This window comes from Vanellus vanellus (assembly GCF_965231255.1).
Source record: "Vanellus vanellus genome assembly, contig: HAP1_SCAFFOLD_1999, whole genome shotgun sequence".
In the NCBI taxonomy this organism is placed as follows: Eukaryota; Metazoa; Chordata; class Aves; order Charadriiformes; family Charadriidae; genus Vanellus; species Vanellus vanellus.
Genome location: NW_028128890.1, coordinates 1 through 21,811, shown reverse-complemented (window position 1 = coordinate 21,811; position 21,811 = coordinate 1). Strand labels below are relative to the sequence as shown.

General features: G+C 69.4%; 1 protein-coding gene across 1 annotated transcript; it reads right to left on the bottom strand.

Annotated features, from left to right (window-relative positions):
• Positions 1-295: 295 nt before the first annotated feature.
• LOC309683826 (ryanodine receptor 1-like) lies at positions 296-20,377 on the bottom strand (the record flags this gene model as incomplete). Its single annotated transcript, XM_082499829.1, has 21 exons — positions 296-417; positions 506-617; positions 1,402-1,586; positions 2,820-2,955; positions 4,000-4,094; positions 5,499-5,631; positions 5,737-5,851; positions 6,897-7,170; positions 7,920-8,063; positions 8,697-8,808; positions 10,011-10,211; positions 11,477-12,305; positions 13,378-13,604; positions 14,482-14,568; positions 14,678-14,843; positions 15,691-15,851; positions 16,924-17,050; positions 17,181-17,569; positions 18,721-18,929; positions 19,015-19,189; positions 20,081-20,377. Coding segments are annotated over 21 exons (4,296 nt in total), but the record flags the coding sequence as incomplete, so codon positions are not given.
• Between the last annotated feature and the right edge of the window lie 1,434 nt (positions 20,378-21,811).

Here is a 21,811-nt window from a genome sequence, read left to right as displayed (position 1 = left end):
CCCCAGACCCATCACCCCCCCACCCCCCCCCCAGACCCACACCCCCCCCACACCCCCAACCCCCCCCATCCCCATCACCCCCCACCCCCCAACCCCCCCATCCCCATCACCCCCCCCCAGACCCATCACCCCCCCACACATCCCACCCCCCCCATCCCCATCACCCCCCCAACCCCCCCCCCAGACCCACACCCCCACACCCCCCCATCACCCCCCCATCCCCATCACCCCCCAATCACCCCCCCACCCCCCCCAGACCCCCCCCCCCCCCCATAACCCGCCCCCCCCGCCCCACCTTTTGCCCGAGGGCGGGGATCTGCAGGGGGAGGCTGATGATGCCCACCAGGTCCTGGAGGGGCACGAGGGAGCGCAGAATGGCTCTGATGCGCAGCGCTTCGCCCTCCCCGCCTGGATCAGCTGTGGGGGGAGGGGAGGTGGGGGGGTCACCCCCGGACCGGACACACCCCCCCACCCCCCCCCAAAACCCGCCCCCCCCCGTCCGTACGTGCATCTCGGGGGCGCAGCGCCCCAACAGGTCGATGAGAGCGGCGTAGAAGGAGATGATGGCGTTGCCCAAATGCACCCGGTTCTCCTCGGGGGGGTCCTCGGCCCCGAACCTGCGGGGGGGGGGAAGGGGGGACCCCCACGACCCGTATTTTGGGGGGGGGCGGGGGAGCGGGGGAACCCCCCATACTCATAGAGTGGGGGAGGGGCAGGGGGGTGGGGGGCACTGTGGGGACCCTCAGAGCCCCCTATAGTGGGGGGGGGCATTTGTGGGGACACGCCCCGCCCCACCCCATGCCCCGACCACACCCCAACCCCACCCCAACCACACCCCTGCCCACCCCGCCCACTCCCCCACCCCGACCACACCCCAACACACCCGACCACCCCCGACCACACCCAACACCACCACACCCACACCCCTGCCACACCCCACCTACACCTAACCACACGTGACCACACCCTGACCACACCCCGACCACACCCGACCACAGCCACACCCAACCCCACCCCAACCACACCCGACCACACCCTCACCACACACCCACACCCAACCCCACCCCAACCCCACCCCGACCACACCCCACCGCCACCACACCCCAACCACACCCCGACCCCACCCCCGACCACACCCACACCCAACCCCATCCCAACCACACCCAACCCCACCCCCGGCCACACCCCACCACCACCACACCCCAACCACACCCCGACTACACCCAACCACACATGACCACACCCTGACCACACCCCGACCACACCCCGACCACACCCTCACCACATCTCCACACCCAACCCCACCCTGACCCCACCCCGACCACACCCACACCCCACTTACACCCACCCCCGCCCCCACCCGCCCCGCCCCGCCCCGCCCCCCGGCCCCGCCCCACGCACGGCTCTCGGCGGCGCTCCCTGCGGGGGGTGGGGCCGTCGCGGGCGGGGTCCTGAGCGATGCGCAGCGCCTCCTGGATGGCCGCCAGCAGCCCGCTGCCCCCTCCCCCGCAGCGCCGGCCCGAAGCACTCCGGCCGCCGGATCAGCAGCCGCACCACCACGTTGGCGTTCTCCTCCACGCTCTCCCTGCGCCGGCACCGCCTCCGTGGAACGCCCGTCCCGCCACGCCCCGCCACGCCCCGCCCCGCCCCGCCCGGTCCCCATCACGTCCCCATCCTGTCCCCATCCCATCCCCATCCTGGTCCCATCCTGGTCCCATCAGGTCCCCATCTTGGTCTGTCCCATCCTGTCCCCATCCCGGTCCCCTCTCCACCCCAGCCCCATCCTGGTCCTCATCCCCATCCTGGTCCCATCCCAGTCCCATCCTGATCCCCATTCTGGTCCTCATCCCCATCCTGGTCCTGTCCCCATCCCATCCCCATCCTGGTCCCATCATGTCCCCATCTTGGTCCCATCCCCATCCTGGTCCTCATCCCCATCCTGGTCCCATCATGTCCCCTTCTTGGTCCTGTCCCCATCCTGTCCCCCTTCTGGTCCTCATCCCCATCCTGTCCCCATCCCCCATCCCAGTCCCATCCTGGTCCTGTCCCCATACTGGTCCCATTCTGGTCCTCATCCTCATCCCAGTCCCATCCTGTCCCCATCCAGTCCCATCCTGATCCCCATCCCCATCCTGGTCCCATCCCAGTCCCATCCTGGTCCTGTCCCCATCCTGTCCCCATCCTGGTCCCATCCTGGTCCTCATCCCCATCCTGGTCCCATCCCAGTCCCATCCTGGTCCCCATCCTGGTCCCATTCTGGTCCTGTCCCCATCCTGTCCCCATCCCAATCCCATCCCGGTCCTGTCCCCATCATGTCCCCATCCTGGTCCCCATCCTCATCCCAGTCCCATCCTGTCCCCATCCCAGTCCCATCCTGATCCCATTCTGGTTCTCATCCCCATCCCAGTCCCATCCTGGTCCTCATCCCCATCCTGGTCCCATCCTTTTCCCATCCTGGTCCTGTCCCCATCCTGTCCCCATCCCAGTCCCATCCTGGTCCTGTCCCCATCATGTCCCCATCCTGGTCCCCATCCTCATCCCAGTCCCATCCTGTCCCCATCCCAGTCCCATCCCAGTCCCATCCTGGTCCCATCCCGGTCCCATCCTGGTCCTCATCCTGTCCTGTCCCCATCCTGTCCCCATCCCAATCCCATCCCCATCCCAGTCCCATTCTATCCCCATCCCTGTCCCGGTCCCACCCTGACGCTGGTCCCCATCCCCGTCCCCCTGTTGCTCCCCCCCACCCCGGGGGGGGGTGGAATGGGATAAGGGGGACACAGGGACCCCCGGGGACACAGCCCCCCCCCCCCCGCGCTCACCGTTGACGAAGACGGCGAAGCGGAGGAAGTCGAGGTAGCGCTCGCCCCCGCAGGGGTTCCAGCCGATGTCGGGGTACCCCTTGGAGAGCAGCATGGGGCAGCTCTGCAGCCCACAGCTCGCCAGGTAGGTCACCACCTGCCGGGGGAGGGGGTGCGGGGACCCCCGGGGGCACAGGTTAGGGATGGAGGGGCCCCTACGGTGACAGGTTGGGGGCGTAGGGACCCCCCAGGGTGCCCAATTTGGGATGCGGGGACCCCCCAGGGTGCCCAATTTGGGATGCGGGGAACCCCAGGGTGCCTAATTTGGGATGCGGGGACCCCCAGGGTGCCCAATTTGGGATGCGGGGACCCCCAGGGTGCCTAATTTGGGATGCGGGGAACCCCAGGGTGCCTAATTTGGGATGCGGGGACCCCCCAGGGTGCCCAATTTGGGATGCGGGGACCCCCCAGGGCACCCGGTTGGGAGATGGAGAGACCCCCAGGGTGCCCAATTTGGGATGCGGGGACCCCCCCAGGGTACCAGTTTAGGGGATGCGGGGACCTCCAGGTACCAAATTTGGGATGCGGGGACCCCCCAGGGTGCCAGTTTGGGGGATGGAGAGACCCCCAGGGTGCCCAATTTGGGATGCGGGGAACCCCCCGGGGTACCAGTTTGGGGGATGCAGGAACTCCCAGGGCACCCAGTTGGGAGATGGAGAGACCCCCAGGGTGCCCAATTTGGGATGCAGAGACCCCCAGGGTGCCAGTTTGGGGGATGTGGGGGCCTCCGGGTACCAAATTTGGGATGTGGGGACCCCCCAGATGCCGGATGATGGATGCAGAGACCCCCAGGGTGCCCAATTTGGGATGCGGGGACCCCCAGGGTACCAGTTTAGGGGATGTGGGGGCCTCCGGGTACCAAATTTGGGCTGCGGGGACCCCCAAGGATATCAGGTTGGGGGTCGGAGGGACCCCCAAGGCCCCAAATTTGGGCTGCGGGGACCCCCCCAGATGCCGGATGATGGATGCGGGGACCCCCAGGGCCCCACATTTGGGATGTGCAGACCCCTCCCCCCCCCCCCCAAGTACCAAAGCCGCCCCAAAGACCTCGCAGGAGGGCCGGGGGGGGGGGTGGGGGGGCCGGGGGGACAGACAGGCAGACAGACAGACAGACAGACGCGCGTGACACCCCCCCCCCCACCTTCTCCAGGTCCTGCTCCTTCAGCGCCAGCGCCAGTTCGTTGTTGTCGATGACGGAGGCGGCCGCCACGTCCAGGGGGGTGGAACCCCTCATGCCTTTGGGGGGGTCAAAAGGGGGGGGGGCAGGTCAGGATCAGGGGTGCAGGGACCCCCCGGGTGCCAAATTTGGGGTGAAGGGACCCCCCCCAGGGTACGGGGCCGGTGGATGAAGGGACCCCCCCCCCCCCAGGGTGCTAATTTAGGGATGCAGTGACACACACACCCCCCCCCCAGGGGGCAGGTTAAGGGGCGCAGGGACCCCCCCCAGGGTATCAAATTTGGGATGCGGGGACCCCCAGATGCCGGATGATGGACGCGAGGACCCCCAGATGGCAAATTTGGGATGCGGTGGTCGCCAGGGCTCCAAATTTGGGATGTGGAGACACCCGGGGTACCAAATTTGGGATGCGGGGACCCCCCCAGGGTATCAGGTTGGGGGATGGAGGGACCCCCAGATGCCCAATTTGGGATGTGGGGACCCCCAGGGTACCAGTTTAGGGATGGAGGGACCTCCGGGTACCAAATTTGGGACGCGGGGACCCCCAGGATATCAGGTTGGGGGTCGGAGGGACCCCCAAGACCCCAAATTTGGGATGTGGGGACCCCCAGGGTATCAGGTTGGGGGTCGGAGGGACCTCCAAGGCCCCAAATTTGGATCATGGGGACCCCCCCAGGGTACCAGTTTAGGGATGCAGGCACCTCTGGGTACCAAATTTGGGACGTGGGGACCCCCAGGGTATCAGGTTGGGGGTCGGAGGGATCCCCAAGACCCCAAATTTGGGACGCGGGGACCCCCCCAGGGTACCAGTTGAGGGACGCAGGGACCTCTGGGTACCAAATTTGGGATGTGGGGACCCCCCCAGGATATCAGGTTGGGGGTCGGAGGGACCCCCAAGACCCCAAATTTGGGACGTGGGGACCCCCAGGATATCAGGTTGGAGGTCGGAGGGACCCCCAAGACCCCAAATTTGGGATGCGGGGACCCCCAGGATATCAGGTTGGGGGTCGGAGGGACCCCCAAGACCCCAAATTTGGGACGCGGGGACCCCCAGGGTATCAGGTTGGGGGTCGGAGGGACCCCCAAGACCCCAAATTTGGGACGCGGGGACCCCCCCAGGGTACCAGTTGAGGGACGCAGGGACCTCCGGGTACCAAATTTGGGACGCGGGGACCCCCAGGCTGCCCGTTTGGGGACGCAGCCCCCCCCGGGGTGCCAGACTGGGGGTGCAGGGCCCCCCCCTCAGTGTACCAGAGATATCACCCCCCCACCACCCCCCCCAGTACCCCCCCCAGTACCCCCCCCAGTACCCCCCAGCGGACGCGGAGGAGAGGAGTGACATCCCCGGAGGACTCCTCTCTCCCCGGGGACGGCGCTGAGCGGCAGTTGGGGGGGGTGGGAGGTGGGGGGAGGTGGGGTGGGGGGGTCGGGGGGTGTGGTGTGGCTAATTTGGGGGGGCTCACCCAGGCCGATGCTGCTGTTCTCCAGCAGGTAGCCGAGGTGGTCGAACATGGAGCGCTGGTTCTGGCGGCTGATGCGGCAGAAGTAGCAGAGGAAGCGGCAGCAGTTGGTGACCATCTTGGGGAAGCGGATCTCCTGGGGGGGGGGACACAAGAGAAAACACCATGGGAAGGGGGGGGGGACACACACCTCGGGGTGGGGGGGACGGGACACACACGCTATGGGGTCGGGGGGTCTCACCTTGGACTCGCCGCCCCCCAAGACGCTGACCATCACCTGCATGACGGTCTCGTGCATCCCCAGCGCCCGCATCAGGTTGGGGTGTTGGTAGAAGACTTTGTTGTTCATGATGTTGCTGGAAGGGGGGGGGGGGGGGACACAAAAAGAGGGGGGGGTCACCTTTATTTTGGGGGGGAGGGGTGTGTCTGGGTGTCCTGAGGGTGCCCCGGTTAAGGAAAGTGGGGTGTCCCCAGGAGGGATGTGGGGGATGGGGGGTGCTCATGGTGGTGGTGGGGGGGGGGAGGATGGGGGGGGGACAGAGGGAGGGGACAGGGGGTGTATGGGGGGGGATATGGGGTGCCCGGAGGGGGAGACAGGGGACCCACAGGGTGCTCAGGGGGGACGTGAGGGACACAGAGGGGGATATGGGGGACACAGAGAGGGACGTGGGGGACATGGGGCGCTCAGGGGACACAGGGGGGGACACAGAGGGGGACACAGAGGGGGACACAGAGGGGGACACGGGGTGCCCGGGGGGGACGTGGGGTGGTGGAAGGGGACACAGGGGACATGGGGTGCCCCGGTGGGGCCATGGGGTGGTGGATGGGGCCATGGGGGGCCATGGGGTGGTGGAAGGGGACAAGGGGGACACGAGGGGGACATGGGGTGGTGGACGGGAACATGGGGGCCATGGGGTGCCCCGGTGGGGCCATGGGGTGGTGGAAGGGGACAAAGGGGACACAGGGGGGACATGGGGTGGTGGATGGGGACAAGGGGGACACGGGGTGCCCGGGGGGGCCATGGGGTGGTGGACGGGGACATGGGGGACACAGGGGGGACATGGGGTGGTGGATGGGGACAAGGGGGCCACGGGGTGCCCGGTGGGGCCATGGGGTGGTGGGACACGGGGTGCCCGGTGGGGCCATGGGGTGGTGGACAGGGACACAGGGGACATGGGGTGCCCCAGTGGGGCCACGGGGTGGTGGGACACGGGGTGCCCAGGGGGGCCACAGGGTGGTGGACGGGAACATGGGGGCCACGGGGTGCCTGGTGGGGCCACGGGGTGGTGGACAGGGACACAGGGGCCATGGGGTGCCTGGTGGGGCCACGGGGTGGCGGACGTGGCCACGGGAGGGTGACACAGAGGGTCCCCAGAAGGCGGTGGCGGCGGCGGCGCCCACCCGATGCTCTGGATCATGAGGTTCTCCTCCTCGGGGCCCATCTGGACGATGAGGAGGGAGCGGATCTGGCCCAGGCACTCCAGCAGCGCGGTGGTGTCGGGCACGGAGAGGGCGCTGATGGTGTAGGCCTTGGGGAGGGCGCGCACCAGTTCCCCCAGCCCGTCGTACTGGCGGTGCAGCAGGCTGAACATGGCGCGCACCAGCTCGGGGCTCTGGATGAAGGACTCCTGCGCCCAGTGCACCATGGTCTGCGAGATCAGCTCCTGCAGCGTGCCTGGGGACGGGGACAGCGGGGCCGCTGCCAGCGTGCCGGGGGGACACCGCCACCGGGGATGGAGGGGCGCAGCCGGAGCCCAGCGCCGCCGCGGGGAGGGTTTGGTTGGAGATGGCTCGGCCACGTCTTGGGGACAGCTCGGCCATGTCTTGGGGACAGCTCGGCCATGCCTTGGGGACAGCTCGGCCAACGCCTTGGGGACAGCTCAGCCAACGCCTTGGGGACAGCTCGGCCATGTCTTGGGGACAGCTTGGCCAACGCCTTGGGGACAGCTTGGCCAACACCACAGGGACAGCTCGGCCAATGCCTTGGGGACAGCTTGGCCATGCCTTGGGGACAGCTCGGCCATGCCTTGGGGACAGCTCGGCCATGTCTTGGGGACAGCTTGGCCAACACCACGGGGACAGCTTGGTTAGAGATGGCTCGGCCATGCCTTGGGGACAGCTCGGCCAACACCACAGGGATGGCTTGGTTGGAGATGGCTCGGCCATGTCTTGGGGACAGCTTGGCCAACACCTTGGGGACAGCTTGGTTGGTGATGGCTTAGCCATGCCTTGGGGACAGCTCGGCCATGTCTTGGGGACAGTTTGGACAACGCCTTGGGAAGAGCTTGGCCAACGCTTTGGGGACAGCTTGGCCAATGCCACGGGGACAGCTTGGTTGGCGGTGGCTTGGCCATGCCTTGGGGACAGCTGTGTGGGGACCTTTGGGCCACCCCCCACCCCCCCCCACCCCCCGTCCCCCCTCACTGGGCACCGGGGGCTCCTCGGGGGGGGTCTCCTCCTGCGCGGTGGTCCCGCGGAGCCCCACCACCTTCTGCACGAGCCCCAACAGCCGCTGCCGCAGCGTCGTCTCCTCCTCCTCCTCCTCCTCCTCCCCCGCCAGCTCGATGCCTGGGGGGCACAGGGGGGGCACGTCACCACGGGGGGGGCATGTCCCCAAAGGGGGGGTCCCCGTGCTCCTGGGGGTCCCCCGGGTCCCTGGGTGGGGGTCCCCATGTCCTGGGGGTCCCCCGGGTCCCTGGATGGGGGTCCCTGGGGGTCCCTGGGTGGGGGTCCCCATATTCTGGGTGTCCCCATGTCCTGGGGGTCCCCCGGGTCCATGGATGGGGGTCCCTGGGGGTCCCTGGGTGGGGGTCCCCATAGTCTAGGGGTCACCTGGGTCCCAGGATGAGGGTCCCCGAGGTCCCAGAATGGGGTTCCCCATGGCCTGAGGGTCCCAGGATGGGGGTCCCCATACTCTGGGGGTCCCCCAGGTCCATGGATGGGGGTCCCTGGGTGGGGGTCCGCATTCCCTGGGGGTCCCCGGGGTCCCAGGATGGGGGTCCCCATGCCCTGGGGGTCACCTGGGTCCCTGGATGGGGGTCCCTGGGTGGGGGTCCGCATTCCCTGGGGGTCCCCGGGGTCCCAGAATGGGGGTCCCCATGGCCTGGGGGTCCCTGGGTGGGGGTCTCCATGCTCTGGGGGTCCCCATGGCCTGGGGGTCCCAGGGCGGGGGTCCCGGCGCCCGGGGGGTCCCCGCCTCACCGCAGTGCGCCAGCAGGTCGTTGTGGAAGTCGAGGAGTTCGTCGCGGATGTCCTCCGGCACCGGACACTCCTCCTCGTCCGCCCCCCCCTTGTACTGCAGCAGCATGTTGATCTGGGGGGGGACACGGGGGGGGACACCGGGGTCAGCGGGACCCCGGCACGGCCCCACGGGTGGCCCCATGCACGTCCCCACAGATGCCACCACGGGTGGCCCCATGTGGGTCCCTGCTCCCCACGGCTGTCCCCACGGGTGTCCCCATGGACATCCCCACAGGTGCCACCACGGGTGTCCCCATGCAGGTCCCCGCTCCCCACGGCTGTCCCCACGTGTCCCCACGGGTGTCCCCATGGACATCCCCACAGGTGCCACCATGGGTGTCCCCACGCAGGTCCCTGCTCCCCATGGCTGTCCCCACGGGTGTCACTATGGGTATCCCCACATGTCCCCACAGGCGCCCCCATGCAGGTCCCCACAGGTGCCACCACGGGTGTCCCCATGGACATCCCCACAGGTGCCACCACAGCTGTCCCCACGCAGGTCCCCGCTCCCCATGGCTGTCCCCACGGGTGTCCCCATGGACATCCCCACGGGTGTCCCCATGCACGTCCCCACAGATGCCACCAGGGGTGGCCCCATGTAGGTCCCCACTCCCCACAGATGTCCCCACAGGTGCCACCATGGGTGTCCCCATGGACATCCCCACAGGTGCCACCATGGGTGTCCCCATGCAGGTCCCTGCTCCCCATGGCTGTCCCCACGCGTCCCCACGGGTGTCCCCATGCACGTCCCCACAGGTGCCACCACAGCTGTCCCCACGCAGGTCCCTGCTCCCCATGGCTGTCCCCACGGGTGTCACTATGGGTGTCCCCACAGGCGTCCCCATGCAGGTCCCCACAGGTGCCACCACGGGTGTCCCCATGGACATCCCCACGGGTGTCCCCGTGCACGTCCCCACAGATGCCACCAGGGGTGGCCCCATGTGGGTCCCCACTCCCCACAGATGTCCCCACAGGTGCCACCATGGGTGTCCCCATGGACATCCCCACAGGTGCCACCATGGGTGTCCCCATGCAGGTCCCCGCTCCCCATGGCTGTCCCCACGGGTGTCCCCATGGACATCCCCACAGGTGCCACCATGGGTGTCCCCATGCAGGTCCCCGCTCCCCCCGGGTGTCCCCACGTGTCCCCATGGGCGTCCCCACAGGTGTCCCCACAGGTGCCACCACGGGTGTCCCCGTGCAGGTCCCCGCTCCCCCCGGCTGTCCCCACGGGCGTCCCCGCTGGGCGGCCGCCCCCCGAACCCCCCTCCTCACCTGCTCCTGGGGGGGCGAGCGGAACTCGCGGGTGCGCCGGGCGGTCTCGGCGGCCGACATGGTGAGCGCCCGCATGAGCTGCGCGTAGCGGCGCCGCTGGTCGCGCTGCAGCCGCTCCACGTGCCGCTCCGAGAAGGCCACGATGGCCTCCACGCGGTGCTGCAGCTCCCGCTCGCAGAAGTACTGCAGCAGGTTGCACATCTGGGGGAGGCGGGGGTCGCCGCGGTCATGGGGGGGGACGTGGGGGGACGCGGGGGGACGGGGGTCGCCGAGGTCATGGGGGGATGAGGGTCACCAAGGTCATGGGGGGACACGGGGGGATGGGGGTCGCCGAGGTCATGGGGTGGACAGGGGTCACCGAGGTCATGGGGGGACACGGGGGGATGGGGGTCGCTGAGGTCATGGGGGAGATACGGGGGGATAGGGGTCACTGAGGTCATGGGGGGATGAGGGTCACCGAGGTCATGGGGGGGACACAGGGGGACGCGGGGGGACACGGGGGGACGGGGGTCGCCAAGGTCATGGGGGGACACGGGGGGATGGGGGTCGCCGAGGTCATGGGGGAGATACGGGGGGATAGGGGTCACTGAGGTCATGGGGGGATGGGGGTCACCGAGGTCATGGGGGGGACACGGGGGGACGGGGGACACAGGGGGACGGGGGTCACTGAGGTCATGGGGGGGACACGGGGGGACGGGGGTCACCGAGGTCATGGGGGGGACACAGGGGGACGGGGGACACAGGGGGACGGGGGTCACTGAGGTCATGTGGGGGACACGGGGGGACGGGGGTTGCCGAGGTCATGGGGGAGACACGGGGGGATAGGGGTCACTGAGGTCATGGGGGGGACACGGGGGGACGGGGGTCACCGAGGTCATGGGGGGGGACATGGGGGTCGCCGAGGTCATGGGGGGACACGGGGGGATGGGGGTCACCGAGGTCATGGGGGGACAGGGGTCACTGAGGTCAAGGGGGGGACACGGGGGGACACAGGGGTCACCAGGGTCACGGGAGGGTGACACAGGTCACCGAGGTCATGGGGGAGACATGGGGGGACAGGGGTCACTCGAGGTCATGGGGGGGGGGACACGGGGGTCACCGAGGTCATGGGGGGGGACATGGGTCAGTGAGGTCATGGGGGGGGACGGGGGGGGACACAGGGGTCAACGAGGTCATGGAGGGGACACGGGTCCCTGAGGTCATGGGAGGGGGACACACGGGGGACGGGGGTCACCGAGGTCATGGGGGGACACCGGGGGGGGGGGGGACACACACGGGGAGCTGGGAGTGGGTCTTGGGGGGGGCATCGGGGACCCCCCGGGGGTCTGTGGGGACGGGGGGGGGGGGGGCTGCGCCCAGGGAAGGGGACGTGGGGACAGTCTCCCCGGGGGGGGGGGGGGAGTGTCACGGGGGGGGGACGACACCCCCCCCACCCCCCACCCCCCCCCCGCGGAGGGGCCCCTCACCTGCAGCTTCACCGACTCGGGCAGCTTCATCTGCAGCAGCCCTTCCTCCAGCCCTTCCTCCTCCTCCTCCTCCTCCATCTCCCCCGCCTCGATGGCCTTCTTCCTCCTCTCCTCCTCCTCCTCCTCCTCCTCCTTCTCCTTCTCCTCCTCCTCCTCGCCGGGGGGGTCCCGCCGGGGCTCCCCGAAGACCCGGGGCTCGATCATGCGGAGGATGCGCCGCACGTCCCCGTCCCCCAGCGCCCCCACGGCCAACAGCGCCGACACCAGTTTCAACACCGGCACCAGTTGGAACTCCACGCTGCCGCCCACCGGGTCCCGGGCGTGGGGTCCCCCTCCGGCCACCGCCTCCGCCAGCATCCTGATGGCCCGCGCCCCCAAAGCCCCCAAGGGGATGCTGGGGGCCAGCGGCGCCCGCCCGCCGCCGGCCGCCAGGACGAAGCAGGGCTCGGCGAAGTGGGGCTGTGGCCGCAAGCAGGCGCTGGGACCCACGCCGGGGGGGCCGGGGGCTCGGCCGCCCTCGGGGAAGAGGGTGATGCTCTTGGTGGCCTCGGTCATGGGGATGATGAACTCGGCGCTCATGGAGGCGCGGGCGCGCTGGGCGGCGTCCAGGTGCATGGCCAGCAGCAGGTCGTAGTAGCCGGCCCGCAGCGGCCCCGGCAGCTCGGGGCTCTCGATGGCGAAGAGGAGCTGCGCCTGGTCCACGTGGCTGCAGAGCGCGTGGGCCACCCGGTTGTTGCCCAGAGCGCAGACGGCGCAGTAGAGCTTCAGCGTGTGCCACTGGAAGCGCAGCAGGTCCAGCCGCTCCGACAGCTCCATGATGTCGATGCACCTTTTGGGGAGGGGGAGGGGGAAGGGGAAGGGGGGGGGTTCAGCGCCACGCGGGGACGGGGACGTCCGGGGATGTGGCACGCGGGATGCCCAGGGACGGGTTCTCCGGGGATGGGACCCCAGGGGACACCACACCGAGGTCACCCAGGGACAGGTTCCTTGGGGATAGGACTCAAGGAGACACCACACCGAGGTCCCCCAGGGATGGGACTCAAGGGGACACCACAGCAACATCTCCCGGGGATGGGACTCAAGGGGACACCACACCGAGGTCACCCAGGGACAGGTTCCTTGGGGATAGGACTCAAGGGGACACCACAGCAACATCTCCTGGGGATGGGACCCGAGGTGACACCACACCGAGGTCTGGAGATGGAGGCCCTGGGTCTCCTGGGGATGGGACCCGAGGGGACACCACACCGAGGTCCCCCAGGTACAGGTTCCCCAGGGATGGGACTCAAGGGGACACCACAGCAACATCTCCTGGAGATGGGACTCAAGGGGACACCACAGCAACATCTCCTGGAGATGGGACTCAAGGGGACATGACACCCAGGTCCCCCAGGGACAGGTTCCTTGGGGATAGGACTCAAGGGGACACCACAGCAACATCTCCTGGGGATGGGACCCGAGGTGACACCACACCGAGGTCTGGAGATGGAGGCCCTGGGTCTCCCGGGGATGGGACCCGAGGGGACACCACACTGAGGTCTCCTGGGGATGGGACCCCTGGGGACACCACAGCAACATCTCCTGGAGGTGGGACCCAAGGGGACACCACACTGAGGTCCCCCAGGGATGGGACTCAAGGGGACACCACACCGAAGTCTCCCAGGGATGGGACCCCTGGGGACACCACACCAAGATCCCCAGGGGACGGGACCCCCGGGGCCCCGGGAGATGGGGCACACCATCAGGGTCCCCTGGGCGCAGGACCCGCGGGCCCTCTGGGGCCAGACACGAGGGTCTCCTGGGGGAAGGACACGGCGGTCCCCCCGGGTGGCAGGAGAGCAGGACGCTGAGGTCCCCTGGGGCGGGCCCGGGGGCGGCAGGGGAGGGCGGGGGGCCCCGACCTGTTCTCCTCGGGGATGTGGAGGGCCATCATGACGAGGGGCTCGTTGCACTCCACCACCCAGCCCTGCCGCTCGCTCAGGCGGGCGGTCTCCACCGCCAGGAACTCGTTGGGCATGCGGCTCCAGGTGACGGGCGTCAGGTGCTGGATGACCAACCGCGGCGGGCACTGCGGCTCCGGGTTCTTCCGCTCGCTGCTGAACATGGCGGCCGAGATGGGCATGATGTTCTGTGGGGACACGGCGGGGGGGGGATGGTGGTGAGACGAGGAACTGAGGCGTCCGGGATGCCTGCTGCCCCCCCGAGAGACCCCCCCACCCCAGGGGCCCAGGTTCTCCCTGGTCCATCTGGTAGACCCCAAGAACCCTCTGCAGACCCCAAGAACCCCCAGGGGCCCAGGTTCTCCTTGGTGCACCCAATGGACCCCAAGAACCTTCTGTAGACCCCCTACAGCCCCCAGGGGCCCAGGTTCTCCTTGGTCCATCCTACAGACCCCAAGAACCTTCTGTAGACCCCCATTATCTCCAGGAGTCCAGGTTCTCCTTGGTCCATCCTATAGACCCCAAGAACCCTCTGCAGACCCCCTACAACCCCCAGGGGCCCAGGTTCTCCTTGGTGCACCCGATGGACCCCAAGAACCCTCTGCAGACCCCCTACAGCCCCCAGGGGCCCAAGTTCTCCTTGGTGCACCCAATGGACCCCAAGAACCCTCCGTAGACCCCCATTATCTCCAGGAGTCCAGGTTCTCCTTGGTCCATCCTACAGACCCCAAGACCCCACCCCCAGGGGCCCAGGTTCTCCCTGGTCCACCCTACAGACCCCAAGAACCCTCTGCAGACCCCCACCCCCCCCAGGGTTCCAGGTTCTCCTTGGTGCACCCGATGGACCCCAAGAACCCTCTGCAGACCCCCTACAGCCCCCAGGGGCCCAGGTTCTCCTTGGCCCATCTTGTAGACCCCAAGAACCTTCCACAGACCCACCCCCACCCCCAGGGGTGCAGCTTCCACTCCGCAGACCCCACCGTCTCCCCGTGGACCCCATAACCCCCCCCCCCCCCCCGAGTGACCTGGGCGGGGGACGCAGGCGGCCGGGGCGGCCCCGCTCACCTTGAGCTTGCCCAACTCGAACTGGATGACGTTCTGGCTGGTGGGGAGGGCGAAGACGGCCGGGAAGAGCTTCGTGTTGGGTTCCACCTGCAGGGACGACGAAGCCGCCGAGAGCAGGGATGGAGCTGCCGACCCCCCCACCCCCTCCAAAAGCCCTCAGTGCCACGGGGGTGGGACGGAGGGGGCAGCGCCCCACCTGGAAGAAGGTGTTGATCTCCTTGCCGTTGGCGGTGAAGGTCATGAGGCCGGTGGCCAGGTCCACCAGGCAGCCGATGACCAGGTCGGCGTGGCTGACGCGCGCCTGCTGCGCCGCGCTGCCGAACTCCCCCCCCCACACCATGTAGCAGTTGCTGCGCTTGATGCTGGGGGGGGGCAGAGGGGGGGAGGGGAGGGTATGGGGGGGGCATCCTGCCCCATAGCACCCCCAGCGGCCCCCCAAGTCCCGCAGCCCTTCCCCATCGCCCCCCAAATCCCACACCCCTTCCCCATCGCCCCCCAAATCCCACAACCTGTCCCCATTGCCCCCCAAATCCTGCACCCCACCTCCATCACCCCCCCAGAGACCCCCAAACCCACACCCCTTCCCCATCGCCCCCCAAATCCCACACTCTGTCCCCATTGCCCCCCAAATCCTGCACCCCACCTCCATCACCCCCCCAGGGACCCCCCAAACCCTGGACCGTTTCCCCACTGCCCCCCCAGAGACCCCCAATCCCACGCCCCTTCCCCATCACCCCCCAAATACCGCACCCCACCTCCATCGCCCCCTCAGGGACCCCAAATCCCACACCCCTTCCCCATTGCCCCCCAAATCCCACACTCTGTCCTCATTGCCCCCCAAATCCCGCACCCCACCTCCATCGCCCCCTCAGGGACCCCAAATCCCACACCCCTTCCCCATCGCCCCCCAAATCCCACACTCTGTCCTCATTGCCCCCCAAATCCCGCACCCCACCTCCATCACCTCCTCAGGGACCCCCAAATCCCACACCCCTTCCCCATCGCCCCCCAAATCCCACACTCTGTCCCCATCGCCCCCCAAATCCCGCACTCCTCCTCCATCACCCCCCCCAGAGACCCCCAATCCCACACCCCTTCCCCATCGCCCCCCAAATCCCACAACCTCTCCCCATCGCCCCCTCAGGGACCCCCAAATCCCACACCCCGCGGCCCCAGTTTGGGGCCCCCGGCGGAGCCCCCCCGCGGCACCTGTCGTGCACGTTGCCCTTCTCATCGCCAATGGTGACGGTGACGGTGCGCACGCGGGAGAGGTCGAAGTTGGGGTCGTGCTGGTGGAAGTCGGGGGTCACCCACCCCACCCAGACGCTGGAGGGCTCCTGTCCCGCGAAGATCCGCACCGAGTAGTAGTACTGGGGGGGGCAGAGAGGTCAGGGGGGGCGCGGGGAGGGGACGGGGACGGGGATGGGGACGAGGGGATGGGGATGGGATGGGGATGAGGGACAGGGATAAGCGGATGGGGACAGGGATACAGGGATGGGGACCATGGGGGTGGGGGACAGGGACGAGGGGATGGGGATGGGGATGGGACGGGGACGGGGATGAGGGGATGGGGACACAGGGATGGGGACAGGGATGGGGGACAGGGATACAGGGATGGGGACCACAGGGATGGGGACCACAGGGATGGGGGACAGGGATGGGGGACAGGGATACAGGGATGGGGACAGGGATACAGGGATGGGGACCACAGAGATGGGGACAGGAATGGGGACACAGGGATGGGGACACGGGGATGGGGACCACAGGGATGGGGACCACAGGGATGGGGGACCACAGGGATGGGGGACCACAGGGATGGGGACGGGGATACAGGGATGGGGACCACGGGGATGGGGACACGGGGATGGGGACACGGGGATGGGGACCAGGATACAGGGATGGGGACCACAGGGATGGGGGACCACAGGGATGGGGGACCACAGGGATGGGGACGGGGATACAGGGATGGGGACCACGGGGATGGGGACACGGGGATGGGGACACGGGGATGGGGACACGGGGATGGGGACCAGGATACAGGGATGGGGACCACGGGGATGGGGACACTGGGATGGGGACACGGGGATGGGGACACGGGGATGGGGACCACAGAGATGGGGACCACAGAGATGGGGACCACAGAGATGGGGACACGGGGATGGGGACAGGGATGGGGACCACAGGGATGGGGACAGGGATGGGATGGGGATGGGATGGGGATGGGGGATGGGGACCACAGGGATGGGGATGGGGATGGGGATGGGGGACAGGGATCCAGGGATGGGGACAGGGATGGGGACCACAGGGATGGGGACGGGGACCGCAGGGTTGGGGGCGCGGGGAGGGGTACCACGGGGTGGCGGGGTGGGGGTCCGGGCGCCCAAAGGAGGGACGGGGACAGCGGGAATGGGTTTCGGGGGGGGGGGGGGGGGGCGCCCCTACCGTGGTGGTGTTCATGATGACTTCGGGGTCGTCGCGCTCGTCGGGGACCACGTCCTCCTCCAGGCGGGGGACGGTGGGCACTGCCGGGGGGGGCGCGAAGGGCGTCTTCCTGCCCTTGAACAGGAACCTGGGGGGGGAAACGGGGGGATTGAGGGACCCGGCCCCACACACCCCCCCCCCACCCGCGTCCCCCAGGACCCCACCGTGGGGTAACCCCCCCCCCCCCCCGCCGCGGACCCCCCCTCGTCCCCGCTCACCCCCTGCGGGTCTTCCCCTTCTCGGTGGTGGCGTCCTTCTCGTTCTCGGCGCGGGGCTGATCCCGGGGGGTGGGGGCGGCGGCGGCGGCGGCGGGACCCCCCCCGGCCCCCTTCTCGCCCTCGCCCTCCCCTTCGGGGTGCCGGACCCCCGCCGAGCGGCGGAGGCGCTCGAATTCGGAGAGGGGCTCGAGGCCGGCGTCCTCGGGGGCCTCGGGGGGGCTCTGGGGCAGGGGGGTGGCCCCGGGGGTGCAGCGGAAGCGGGGGTGGAACTGGACGGGGAGGCTGAGGCGGAGGAAGAGGAGCTCGGGGGGGGCGGCGGGGGCGCCGGGGGCACGGTGGGCCAGCCGCAGGCAGGGCGGCGAGTCCACCGTCCCGTCCATCCGCGTCACCTGCGGGGACGACCCCCCGGGGGAGGCGTCAGGGGGAGCCGCGGGGGGGGCATCGCCCCATCAAAGGGGGTTGGGGACCCCCCAGGAGGGGCATCGCCCCATTAAAGGGGATTGGGGACCCCCTGGGAGGGGCATCGCCCCATCGTGGGGACCCTCAGGGATTGGGGACCCCCTGGGGAGGGGCATCACCCCATTAAAGGGGATTGGGGACCCCCAGGGAGGGGCATCGCCCCATTAAAGGGGATTGGGGACCCCCTGGGAGGGGCATCACCCCAACATGGGGACCCTCAGGAATTGGGGACCCCCTGGGGAGGGGCATCACCCCCTTAAAGGGGATTGGGGACCCCCAGGGAGGGGCATCGCCCCATTAAAGGGGATTGGGGACCCCCTGGGAGGGGCATCGCCCCATCGTGGGGACCCTCAGGGATTGGGGACCCCCTGGGAGGGGCATCACCCCATCGTGGGGACCCTCAGGGATTGGGGACCCCCTGGGATGGGCATTGCCCCATTAAAGGGGATTGGGGACCCCCTGGGAGGGGCATTGCCCCATTAAAGGGGATTGGGGACCCCCTGGGAAGGGCATCACCCCAACATGGGGACCCTCAGGGATTGGGGACCCCCTGGGGAGGGGCATCACCTCATTAAAGGGGATTGGGGACCCCCTGGGATGGGCATTGCCCCATTAAAGGGGATTTGGGACCCCCTGGGAGGGGCATCGCCCCATCGTGGGGACCCTCAGGGATTGGGGACCCCCTGGGAGGGGCATCACCCCATCATGGGGACCCTCAGGGACCTCCGGGGACATGGGACCCCCACCACCGCACATCACCCCACCCTGGGGACCCCCGGGGACCACCTCACCCACCCCGGGACGCCGCAACCAGGCTCTCCCTGCGCCCACCGCGGGACCCACGCAAAGCCCCACCACCACCACCACATCCCCACCACCACCACCACCATGTCCCCACCACCACCACCACCACCACGTCCCCACCACCACCACCACCACCACCACCGTGTCCCCACCACCACCACCACCACCACCACCGTGTCCCCACCACCACCACCACCACGTCCCCACCACCACCACCACCATGTCCCCACCACCACCAACCACCACCACCACCACCACCACGTCCCCACCACCTGACCTCCAGCTGGGGGTGGTCGGGGGGCACTGGGACGAACTGGGGGAGGCTCTTGCTGAACCAGAGGGTGATGGGCCTCTTCATGTTGACGGCGAAGGGCTCGTAGCCCTCCTGCAGCCCACAGATGCTGAAGAACCGCAGACTGCCCACGTCCTGCCCCAGGTTCAGCCGCCCCTCCTGCTCCGGCCCCAGGCTGCACACCGGCACGAACCCTACGGGGGGGGACAAGGGGGGGGTCAGCGCCCACCCCCCGCCGCCCCCACCCCGCTACGGCGCCCCCCGGCCCCCCCCCCTCACCCTCGCCCACGTCGAAGTCCTTGAAGGCCAACTCGGAGCCGGCGTCGCTGATGAGGACCTCTCCGTTGAGGGTGAAGGTGATGTGGCACTCGGTGAGGTCGATCATGCAGCCCACCACGTCCCCCGCCTGCCACGGCCGCCCGAAGGGCTCGCTGCCCACGTGCCAGCGCTGCGCCTGGGGGGGACACGGAGCCGGGGGTCAGGGGAGGGGACCTGGGGGACACGTGGGGACGGGGGGACACCAGGGTAATGGGGGACCCTGGGGGGATGGGGACAGGGGGGGACATGGGGGGACATGGGGTGAGATGGACACGTGGGGACGGGGGACACCAGGGTAATGGGGGACCCTGGGGGGATGGGGGGATGGGGACAGGGGGGGACCTGGGGGGGACATGTGGGGATGGGGGACATCAGGGTAATGGGGGACCCTGGGGGGATGGGGGGATGGGGACAGGGGGGGACATGGGGTGAGGGGGACACGTGGGGACATGGGGGGGACATGGGGTGAGGGGGGACACGTGGGGACGGGGGACATCAGGGTAATGGGGGACCCTGGGGGGATGGGGACATGTGGGGACAGGGGGGGACATGGGGGGGACATGGGGTGAGGGGGACATGTGGGGACCAGGGGGGGACGGTGGCATTTGGGGACCAAGGGGGGACCAGGGGTGATGGGGACAGGGGGGGTCTGGGGGGATTCCAGGGGGGGTCTTGGGGGGACTCTGGGTGTCACAGGAGTCTATGGGGTTCTATGGGGGTCCCGGGGGGGGTCCCAGGGGTCTATGGGGGTCTGTGGGGGTCCTGGGGCTCTAGGGGGGTCTGGGGGGGCTCTAGGGGGGTCCTGGGGGTCCCGGGGGTCTGTGGGTGCTCTAGGGGGGTCTGTGGGGTCCCGGGGACCTGTGGGGGGGTCTGTGGGGGGGTCCCGGGGGTCTGTGGGGGCTCTAGGGGGGGTCCCGGGGGTCTGTGGGGGGGTCCCGGGGGGGGTCCCGGGGGGGGTCCTGGGGGTCTGTGGGGGCTCTAGGGGGGGTTCAGGGGGGGGCCTGTGGGGGGGTCGCGGGGGGCTCACGCGGTGGCCGTTGAAGACGTAGGCGAGGTGGTCGGCGCCCAGGTCGGTGTGGGGGCGCAGGCGGGGGCGCGCCCACCCCACGCGCATCTCCCCGGTGGTGACGGCCTCGAACTCGAAGTACCACTTCCCCCCCCGCACCGCGTAGCTCCGCTCCGCCCGGAAGATGCGCCCCCGCTCCCCCGGCCCCGCGGCCCCCCCTGGGCGGCTGGGGGGGCACAGGGGGTGGGCACCCGCGCCCGGCCCCCCAAATGCCCCCCGGACCCCTTCCTGCCCCCCAAATGCCCCCCGGACCCCTCCCTGCCCCCCAAATGCCACCCTGACCCCCCAAATACCCCCTGCCCCCCAAATGCCCCCCTGACCCCCCAAATGCCCCCCTGACCCCTCCCTGCCCCCCAAATGCCACCCTGACCCCCCAAATACCCCCCTGACCCCCAAATGCCCCCCTGACACCTTACTGCCCCCCCAAATACCATCCTGCCCCCCAATGCCACTCTACCCCCCCAGATGCCCCCCTACCCCTTCCCTGCCCCCCCAAATACCATCCTGCCCCCCCAGATGCCCCTCTACCCCCTCCCTGCCCCCCCAAATGCCACCTTACCCCCCCTGCACCCCCAAAATGCCACTCTGCCCCCCCAAATGCCCCCCTACCCCTTCCCTGCCCCCCAAATACCATCCTGCCCCCTAAATGCCACCCTGCCCCCTCCCTGCCCCCCCAAATGCCCCTCTGCCCCCCAATGCCATCCTGTCCCCCCCAAATACCATCCTGCCCCCCCAGATGCCCCTCTACCCCCTCCCTGCGCCCCCAAATGCCACCTTACCCCCCCGCACCCCCAAAATGCCACTCTGCCCCCTCCCTGCCCCCCAAAATGCCCCCCTGCCCCCTCCCTGCCCCCCCAAATGCCCCCTTACCCCCCCGCACCCCCAAAATGCCACTCTGCCCCCCCAGATGCCCCCCCGCCCCCCCAAATGCCCCCCCAAATACCATCCTACCCCCCCAAATGCCCCCCCAATGCCCCCTTACCCCCCCGCACCCCCAAAATGCCACTCTGCCCCCTCCCTGCCCCCCAAATGCCCCCCTGCACCCTCCCTGCCCCCCCAAATGCCACCTTACCCCCCACACCCCCAAAATGCCACTCTGCCCCCCCAGATGCCCCCCTGCCCCCCCAAATGCCCCCCCAAATACCATCCTACCCCCTCCCTGCCCCCCCAATGCCCCCTTACCCCCCCTGCACCCCCAAAATGCCACTCTGCCCCCCCAGATGCCCCCCTGCCCCCCCAAATGCCCCCCAAATGCCATCCTGCCCCCCCAAATGCCCCGCGAATAGCACCCTGCCCCCTAAATGGCCCCCCGAATAGCACCCTGCCCCCCAAATGCCCCCTTCCCCCCCCCAAATGCCCCCCCGCCCCCCTAAACGCCCCCCCGAATAGCACCCTGCCCCCAAATGCCCCCTTACCCCCCCTGCACCCCCAAAATGCCACTCTGCCCCCCCAAATGCCCCCCTACCCCTTCCCTGCCCCCCCAAATACCATCCTGCCCCCTAAATGCCCCCTTCCCCCCCCAAATGCCCCCCCGAATAGCACCCTGCCCCCAAATGCCCCCTTCCCCCCCCCAAATACCATCCTGCCCCCCCAAACGCCCCCGCGAATAGCACCCTGCCCCCCAAATGCCCCCCCGCCCCCCTAAACACCCCCCCGAATAGCACCCTGCCCCCCAAATGCCCCCTTCCCCCC